Raw genomic sequence first — 9,895 nt, forward strand, 5'->3', positions numbered from 1 at the left:
CTTGCCCCTTGATGGGCGGTAACTAGTGGTTTGGTGACAGGTGGCGGCCTCCACCAATGTTTAGACCCCACAGCACGCGCTGGGGAACAAGGTCCCTCCCCACTGTCACCTCCAAACCAGGTTCTTTTTCCTTCCATTTGAAAGTTAAACTTTAAATAAAATGGGACCCGAATCCGGTTAGATTTCAAAACCTAAGGAATGTTTGCGCTGGAGTCAAATATTTTAGCCACCCCGTGTCTAGAGTCTAACAGTTTCCAGTCCCCTGCTACTGCGGAGACTACCGAAGTTCTCTGGCCCCTCTGTGTGTCCTGCAACCCTGGGTCTATCCCTAATGACGCCAGGGGCGGCTAACACGAAGATCAGTCCTGCCAGGTGCGGTGAGCGGCTTTGGACCGCACCCGACCCCGGGAGGAACTGTGCCAGTGCTTCAGTGGCAGCCGCGGTCGGGGACCCTAAGGCAGTAAGTAGTAGAGCACTGGTCTCCCAGGGCCCCGCCTCCCGCGGAGGCAGGGTGGGGAGGCGGCAGGGGAGGGGGCTGAACCCCAGCCCTCGCCCCGGCCGTGCCCCTACGTCTCCATGGAGATCATCCGGGCGCGCACCTCCCGGCTGGCTCCCTCCCCCCCTGCCATCCCCCCACCCGGCCCAGGGCTGAACAATGAGAGACTGGGAGGGGGCGGGGCGGGGCCGGGGGCGGGGAGAGCGCGGGCAGCGGGGGCGCAGGCGAAACACACCGCCCAGTCAGCAATCCACCTCCTGGGTCCACTGGCCGTGCGGTGATCGCAACCCCCGCCCCGCCCCGGGCCCGCCCAGCTTCCCACGCCCGCCCAGCGGAGTCGGTGCTGGGGCCACCTGGAGCCGCCTGGAGCCAGCACTGCTGCAGGTTGATGCGCGGCGCCCTCCCGGGACGCGCGGAGGAGCCATCTTGAAACCAACTTGGCAAACTTTCGCAAAGTGCTCTCGAAGTGGAAGCTGCGCGGGAGGCCGGGCGCGCGGCCCCCGGTGTCCGTGCCAGGGCCCCCGGGGAGGCAGAGCGCGGGCCGCCCCGAGGGCCGGGCGCCGGGCGCGCGGGAGCCGCCCCCCGGCTGTGCCGGGTGGATGCGGAGGTGCGCCGGGTGCATGGATTGTGCTCCGGCGCCCGGCTCGGGCTGCGGCTCCGGGCCATGGCGCCGTCACCGCAGCGCGTGCTGCCCGCGCTGGTATTGCTGGCCGCCGCCGCCCTGCCTGCTCTGGTGCTTGGAGCAGCCGCCTGGGAACAGCGGGTGCCCGGCGGGGCCCGCGCCTTCGCTCTCGGACCGGGCTGGATCTACAGGTTGGACACCGCGCGCACGTCTCGGGAGCTGCTGGACGTGAGCCGCGAGGGACTGATGGCGGGGCGGCGGCGTGGGCCAAGCGCAGGGACCAGGGACTGTGCGCGCTTGGCGGGGAGGCTGCTGCCGCTGCAGGTCCGGTTGGTCACCCACGACTCCCCAACGGCCCCGAGCCTGGTACTGAGGGCGCGCACCTACGGTGCCCGTTGTGGGGTCCGGCTGCGGCGCCGCTCGGTCAGCGGTGCGGAGCTGCGCTCTCGATCTCTCCGCTCAGTGCCTGGGCTCGGTGATGCGCTCTGCTTCCCATTCCCAGGTGGCGGCGCAGCCTCGCTGTCTTCGGTGCTCGAGGCCATCACTACCTTCCCCTCCTGCAGCTGCCCGCCGCTCTCCGGGACCCGCTGCAGACGCACAACCATCTGTCTGCCGCCGGGAGGCTCAGCGGGCCTGCGCCTGGTGTGCGCCCTGGGTCGCGCTGCTGGCGCCGTCTGGGTAGAACTGGTAATAGAGGCAACTCCCGGGACTCCCTCAGAGTCGCCCTCGGTGTCTCCATCGTTGCCTAGCCTGTCCCAGCCCCGGGAGAGGGCGGTGCGACGGTCTAGACGGGGCGCGGGAAGCAGTACGAGCCCGCAGTTTCCGCTGCCCAGTTACCAGGTGTCAGTGCCTGAGAACCAGCCCGCGGGCACTGCGGTCATAGAACTGCGCGCGCACGACCCAGACGAAGGGGAAGCCGGACGTCTTAGTTACCAGATGGAGGCGCTGTTCGATGAGCGCTCCAATGGTTACTTCCTCATTGACGTGGCCACGGGCGCAGTGACCACGGCCCGCCCTCTGGACCGCGAGACCAAGGACACTCATGTACTCAAAGTTAGTGCTGTGGACCATGGCTCCCCGCGGCGCTCAGCTGCCACCTACCTCACCGTAACTGTCAGTGACACTAATGACCACAGCCCAGTTTTTGAGCAGTCTGAGTATCGAGAACGAATTCGAGAGAACCTCGAGGTGGGCTATGAGGTGCTGACCATCCGTGCCACCGACGGAGACGCGCCTTCCAATGCCAATATGCGCTACCGTCTGCTGGAGGGCGCAGGTGGTGTCTTTGAGATAGACGCACGATCAGGTGTGGTGCGCACCCGGGCTGTGGTGGACCGGGAGGAAGCCGCTGAGTACCAGCTGCTGGTGGAGGCCAATGACCAGGGTCGAAATCCAGGCCCCCTCAGTGCCTCAGCCACCGTCCATATAGTGGTCGAAGACGAGAATGACAACTACCCCCAGTTCAGTGAGAAGCGCTACGTGGTTCAAGTCCCAGAAGATGTAGCTGTCAACACTGCTGTGCTTCGGGTCCAGGCCACTGACAGGGACCAGGGACAAAATGCAGCCATACACTACAGCATCGTCAGTGGCAACCTGAAGGGCCAGTTCTACCTGCATTCGCTTAGTGGGAGTCTGGATGTCATCAATCCCCTGGACTTTGAGGCCATTCGGGAGTATACCCTGCGGATCAAGGCGCAGGATGGGGGTCGGCCTCCTCTCATTAATTCCTCAGGGCTGGTCTCAGTGCAGGTGTTAGATGTGAATGACAACGCACCCATCTTTGTGAGTAGCCCTTTCCAGGCGGCTGTGCTGGAGAATGTGCCCCTGGGGCACTCCGTGCTGCACATCCAAGCGGTGGATGCTGATGCCGGGGAGAACGCCAGGCTGCAGTACCGCCTGGTGGACACAGTTTCGCCTAGCTTGGGGGGCAGCAGTGTTGACCCTGAGAACCCTGCCTCTGCTCCAGACTTCCCCTTCCAGATCCATAACAGCTCAGGCTGGATTACTGTCTGTGCAGAGTTGGACCGTGAGGCTATAGAACACTATAGTTTCGGTGTGGAGGCTGTGGACCACGGCTCACCACCCATGAGCTCCTCTGCCAGCGTGTCCATCACCGTGTTGGATGTAAACGATAATGACCCCATGTTCACACAGCCTGTGTACGAGCTGCGACTGAACGAGGATGCAGCTGTGGGGAGCAGTGTGCTGACGCTTCGAGCCCGAGACCGTGATGCCAACAGTGTAATCACCTACCAGCTGACAGGCGGCAACACCCGGAACCGCTTTGCACTCAGCAGCCAGAGCGGTGGTGGCCTCATCACCTTGGCCCTGCCCCTGGACTACAAGCAGGAACGGCAGTATGTGCTGGCTGTGACTGCGTCGGATGGCACGCGGTCACACACTGCACAGGTCTTCATCAACGTCACTGATGCTAATACCCACAGGCCGGTCTTCCAGAGCTCCCACTACACGGTCAGCGTTAGTGAAGACCGGCCCGTGGGTACCTCCATTGCCACCATCAGTGCCACAGATGAGGATACAGGTGAGAATGCCCGCATCACTTATGTGTTAGAGGACCCAGTACCACAGTTCCGTATTGACCCGGACACCGGCACCATCTATACCATGACAGAGCTTGACTATGAGGATCAGGCAGCCTACACACTGGCCATCACCGCTCAGGACAATGGCATTCCTCAGAAATCAGACACCACCTCTCTGGAGATCCTTATCCTCGATGCCAATGACAATGTGCCCAGGTTCCTGCGGGATTTTTACCAGGGTTCCGTTTTCGAGGATGCGCCCCCATCTACCAGTGTACTCCAGGTCTCTGCTACCGACAGGGACTCGGGCCCTAATGGCCGCCTCCTTTACACTTTCCAGGGTGGGGATGATGGCGATGGAGACTTCTACATTGAACCCACATCTGGTGTGATCCGTACCCAGCGCCGGCTGGACAGAGAGAACGTGGCCGTGTACAACCTTCGCGCTCTAGCTGTAGATCGGGGGAACCCTAGTCCCCTTAGTGCGTCAGTGGAGGTCCAGGTGACTGTCTTGGACATTAACGACAACCCCCCAGTGTTTGAGAAGGACGAGCTGGAGCTGCTTGTGGAGGAGAACAGCCCCGTGGGTTCAGTGGTGGCGAGAATAAGAGCCAGTGACCCAGACGAGGGCCCAAATGCCCAGATTATGTATCAGATTGTGGAGGGCAACGTGCCTGAGGTCTTCCAGCTGGATCTACTGAGTGGTGACCTCCGTGCCCTGGTCGAGCTGGATTTTGAGGTCCGGAGGGACTATATGCTGGTGGTGCAGGCCACTTCTGCTCCTCTAGTGAACCGGGCTACCGTGCACATCCGTCTCCTGGACCAGAATGACAATCCCCCAGAGCTGCCTGACTTCCAGATCCTCTTCAATAACTATGTCACCAATAAATCCAACAGCTTCCCCAGTGGTGTGATCGGCCGCATCCCAGCCCATGATCCTGACCTATCGGACAGCCTCAACTACACCTTTCTGCAGGGCAATGAGCTGAGCCTGCTGCTGCTGGATCCCACCACAGGAGAGCTGCAGCTCAGCAGGGACCTGGACAACAATCGGCCACTGGAGGCGCTTATGGAGGTGTCTGTGTCAGGTGAGTGGCCTGTGGGGAGGAGCTGCTGCTCCCTTGGGCCTCCTAGAGAGCCTCAGGGACCCGCCAATGGCCGCCAGGGCATGCCTAGACACATTTGGGCAGGGCCTGGGCAACCATCCTGGCATTTGCTGCTATGATTGGTTGCATGCTGGGGGTGTGCTCCCCACCCAAGCCCATGGAGGGGGAGGCCCCTCATTGCTTCCCTCAGCAGTTTTGTGGGGAGCAGGCCTGGGCTGTTTTAAGCTCAAGTGCAAGGGCTTTTCTGTGCTTCTCCCAAACCGTGTTGTTAAAACCTGGCCTCGGGGTTATCCAAGTTGTCTGGCTTGCCCAGTGATGCTCCTTAGTAAGCCTGCTGCATGCATGGCTGTCTGGAAGGATCAAAGGTCACTCCCTGCTCCATGTGTCAATTAGTTCCTGGGTGGGACCGTTGGAAATTGCTGGATGGTCCCTGAGTCACCCTGTAATATGGCTGGTGTTCCCTTGGTCTAGCTTTTCTGTCTCCTCTAGATAATAACAATAGGCTCATGTGTGCTGCCTCTGGGGTGACTCTTTGAAAAGCACAGCCCCGTTTGATCTCGGCTCCTGCCTCTGGACTTGGGCTTATAATTTGGGAGTTTGCTCATAGGCTGTTCAACTTAGTGTGAGAACCTGTGAGGCTGCTTCGGGGCTGTGGGGGATGGGCAGAGGAGAGGAAATGTCAGCTCAACCCTCACAGACTTGGCAGCAAACCTGCAGTGTAACAGGGCCTGGGGTGCTCGGAGACCCAGAGGAGAGAGGGTTGAACAGGGCCTAAGGGACAATATAAGGGCACCAGTGGCTCTGGGAGGGGTCCAGGTTGCTTGGGGCTCACAGGTGTGGATTTAATCAGCTGGTTTAGGTAACTGACCAATATACCAGGAAGGATGGTTCAGGTGTGTGGACACCTGAGTTTGTGGGCAGTAAGTTATGGGATGTGGTATCTCCATGGGAACAGGGAAGCCCTGAAGGTCAGTTTTCTATTTGTCTCATCTCAGTGTTGGCTGATATTCTTACGGTCCAGGGTTTGGGGGTGACTAGCCTCCCTTCCAGTGGTCTCTTCACACCATCTGGGACATTGGGGCTTGATTTTGAAGCGGTGTGGTTCAAAACACAATCTATCTGTTTGGGAGAAAGTGTCGAGACCACTAGGGAATGTTCTCATAGGTTACTAACCAGTGGTGGTTCAGCAGGGCCCTGCTGCATGGTGATCATCACTGATTCTTTACTGGGCTTGCGTTCTCCTGTGAACCTGGGGCCTTGGGGTGCCCCTCCACGTCGTGTGTGATGATTACCTCTGGCTCCCAGCAGCCTTCTAAAGTCTCAGACCTCTGGCAACTGGAGGTTTACACACAGGGATACTGAGGTTCAAAGGTGTGAAGCCCCAACCAGCCGGGCACGGCCTCCGGGATCAACATGAGGCCACTTCATCTTCCCCACTCCCTTTTCTCTGCAGCGGGGAAGGGTTTAAGGACATAGCTGTTAAGCCAACTCTTCCGCTGTCATTGGGTGCTCTGCTGGGAAATGAATTCTGCCATGCTGTCGCTCTTAGACCGTTTGCTTCATCCTTCAAAGAAGAGACTCACTGTGACCGCAAGGCCTGCAGGTCTCAACAACAGGCCTGTGAAGAGACCTAACCAGGCCTTGGTTCCCGGAGGCCACTCTTACATTTTATGAAGGAACAGTGTGGGAAAGCTGTTGATTCAGGCTCACTCAGCACTGTTTTCAGTGCCGAGTAATTGGCTCCAACAGGATTTACAGCCATGCCCTAAAGCCTTTGAAGCTCTTACTGCCCTGGAGAGCTAGGTGTGAGGCTGGCAGTGGTTGGATCTTGTGGGACCTCTTTCTGGAAGGGCTGAGAGCCCTCAGCCAGGAGAGGAGACCCATGGCTTGGGGAGGAGCATCTGGGGGCAGGATGGGATGTACAGGGGAAGAGATAGTTCCCAACCTGGCCCTGGATCCTGCATGATCTTTTTTGACTGGAAAAAGATTGTTGATGGTTCTGTGGCACTTCTCAAAGGCAAAACAGTTTTTAAAAAAAATGTTGGAATATGTATGTGATAATTCAAACAGCTGGAATTTTTGCAGGCTGGTCTTTCTAGATGTTTATTTTCTGTGTGGGGTGTTTGGATGCCATTTTCTATTCTGTGATGGGGACTTTTTCTTATGGACACTGGGGAAACCAATGTTGGCTTTTCTCTGACAACTAGCCGAGAAGCTCGAGTGCTGAGGACTGTCCCCTGATTGGTCTTTTAGTGATGCTGACATTCCGTTCCATTAGTTAGTTAGTTGTTAGTTAGTTGGTGTGACTGTGTATGGGTGTAGTGTGCCATGGTGGAGAGCAGAGGACAACTCCAGGAAGCTGGTTCTCTTCCTCCACCACGTGAGTCCCGGGAATTGAACTCTGGTTCTCACGTTTGGTGGCAAGCACCTTTACCTGATGAGCCCTTTTCATAGACACCAAAGCTGACATCTTTTAACACTCCTGGAACGCGTAGGTGCCTGTAGGTTCAGGGACTCAAGCTTGCCTTGGAGAGCGCGGCTGTTGGCAGGAAGGCACAGTTCCTGCCACTACTATTAACGTGTGTCACAGACTCGTGGATGTGGGAAAAGTAGCGTTTGTGGGGTAAAAAAAAATGAGTGGCTGACGAGTCATTCAGACGTGTCAGAAAACCTCAGAACTCGGTCAGCCTTGCTGTTTGCCCTAGTGGGGAGTGCACGGTGCAGAGCCATCCAGGCTTGACTGGCTCTCGAGAGTGTTTGCCCAGCTAAATACAGGATATCACGGTGACTTTTCAGTAGGAGATTACAAACAAGGAAATGAGCAGATGGCTGGCTGTACCAGGCATAGTCTGGATGCACCATGCTGCATTTCCCCTAAAACTCAACAGTTAGCAAAGAATCAGAGTAATATTACCGCCCTTAAAACATTCCTGTAGCAGAGCTGGCCTCACCTGGTGACACAAATCACCAAGAGGAGTTGGCACTTTGGGCAGCCAGCTAACTTTTTGAATGTTGGAAAACGTGGAGTATTTCTTTGTTTGTTTGATTGTTTGGGAACAGGTCTCTCTATTTAGTCTGGACTGTCCTGGAACTTACTCTGTAGACCAGGCTGGCCTTGAACTCACAGAGATCCACCTGCCTCTACCTCCAGAGTGCTGAGGCTAAGGGTGTACAACAGCACGCCCAGCTAGTATTTACTACTGAATACCTACTATGTATAAGATCTTGTTGAGTCTATGTAGTCTTAGACCTTCTAGAGTTGGATGGAGATAGACAGGCACGGAGCTAAGCTCAAGGAGGACCCGAGGAACAGTGGAGGAGAGGAACTGTCCAGTGTGGACTAGGCAGCAGGTGCCTGGCAGGGACACCTGGAGGGTCAAGCGTCCTTGTATCTGGAGAGGGCAGACCACAAGGCCCCATCAGTTTTGTCAAGGACATTTGGAGCTACAGCTGTGTCATGTCCCACCTGCTGCGGCTGGAGGTGTGAAGGAGACTAGAGGAAGCTCGGGAGGCCGAGAGTGTGATTGGCAGGGCAGGGATGTGCCAGGCTAGGACATCAGATGCCAGACAACGAGACCGTCAATGGCAGTTAGCTGCTCTGTGTCGGGAACTCTCCCCGGGCCTGTCAGGGCATATTCAGTTCTTAAGCTGCTGCTTCATGATACAGGTTCTTCTGTCATCGTCCCATCCCAGAGATAAGCCAGGGCAAGGCACACAGGGCGCTCAGCCTGTGGCAGCAGTAGGGAATAAATGTGTGTAGTCAGGATAGGGCCCAGGCCTCCCTCTGGGAACCACAGCCTGAGCGGACTGGTAGCTGACCCGGACCAGGAAGGGACACACAGAGAAGAATGGAGGGGGTGACCCATGGCGCGTGGGATCAGGGAGCTGAGGTTACGGTATATGATGGTAGCCCAGTGCTGGGTCGTTGTGGTCCCATAGAACTGATGAATAGGTGACACCATTGCTGGGAGTAAGGTATAGAAAGGGTTAAGTCTTGACTGGGGGTGGGGGTGGGGAGATACAGTGCCAAAGTGAGGTCAAGAAAGGATGAGAGCATGCACAAGCAGCCATGCAAATGTTTACCTGTTGGGGGTCCTGGTAGCACCTTTCAGGGGTGTTGGGAGTTGGAGTGCCTGTCACTGCTGGACAGTAGAGTTGTGTCTCTTTGGGTCATTGCATGAGGAGGAGGGGCCTGGGATGTGGCACCTGGCTACATCTGGACACTTACCTCAGCACCAGGTATATAGGCAGATGGAACTCAGTGGAGTAACCTTACCGCCCTTGCCAGCACTTGGAGAAGGAGGACACTGATGATATGTCTCTCAAGTGGGTCATGCTCCTGGTGACACCAGGACTCATCCAGGACCTGCTGTCACCATTGCAAAGACCACTTGGGTTTGGGCTGATGCAGTTCTATCAGAATCCTGCTGGGGAAGTGGATGGGTGGAAGATGGGAGCCCCTGGCAGCAATGCATGTGCTTGGGGCGTGGTGTGTGGCACGGTGCCATGGGCCTCTGCCCCTGCCAGCACTGGGACTCCAACAGGTAGATCTTATCATGTGAGGCAGAGCATGTGGAAAATACTCATAAGTTTGGCATGACTCTTTCAGCTTGTAGCCTTGGGGGAAATAGTTTACTAAGTTTGGTTTCTTTTCTTTCTTTCTTTCTTTCTTTCTTTCTTTCTTTCTTTCTTTCTTTCTTTCTTTTTTTTTGTCATCCTGTAACTTGAACACAAGTTTACATTAATGTCCAGAATTAAATTCTTGGTGTAGTGTGGGGAAGGGTGCAGTAAAAAGGCCTTGGCTTCCAGCTGCCTCCTAACATGGCGACGTGTGCTTGAAAGGTAAGAAGAGGCCACCTGACGAGACGTGGAGGACTGGGGTCCTTCACTGCAGGGATCTGAGAGATCAACTGCTAAGCTAACCTCTGTGGCTCATTTCTGGAATGAGCTAGCATGCCAGTTCAGGGATCTGCAGCGTCCACATGGGCGACTGAAGGCAAGGGCACCCCAAAGACATCTTCAGTTCCTCTTTGTGTGCAGGGGGACTTGGCCAAGAAGGACAGGGCTAGGTATCCCCCTCTCCCCACCCTCGGGAAACTGTGGTTGAATTCTCACACATACACGTCTC

General features: G+C 56.7%; 1 protein-coding gene across 1 annotated transcript in view; it reads left to right on the forward strand.

Annotated features, from left to right (window-relative positions):
* Positions 1-720: 720 nt before the first annotated feature.
* Positions 721-9,895, forward strand: part of Celsr1 (cadherin EGF LAG seven-pass G-type receptor 1) — a 137,372-nt gene continuing 128,197 nt past the window's right edge. The window contains exon 1 of the mRNA XM_026782502.1: positions 721-4,749. Coding sequence (XP_026638303.1) covers positions 1,161-4,749 — 3,589 coding nt within the window. The 5' untranslated portion in view covers positions 721-1,160. The remainder of the gene's footprint in view (positions 4,750-9,895) is intronic.

Source organism: Microtus ochrogaster, chromosome 15, assembly GCF_000317375.1.
Source record: "Microtus ochrogaster isolate Prairie Vole_2 chromosome 15, MicOch1.0, whole genome shotgun sequence".
Taxonomy (NCBI): domain Eukaryota; kingdom Metazoa; phylum Chordata; class Mammalia; order Rodentia; family Cricetidae; genus Microtus; species Microtus ochrogaster.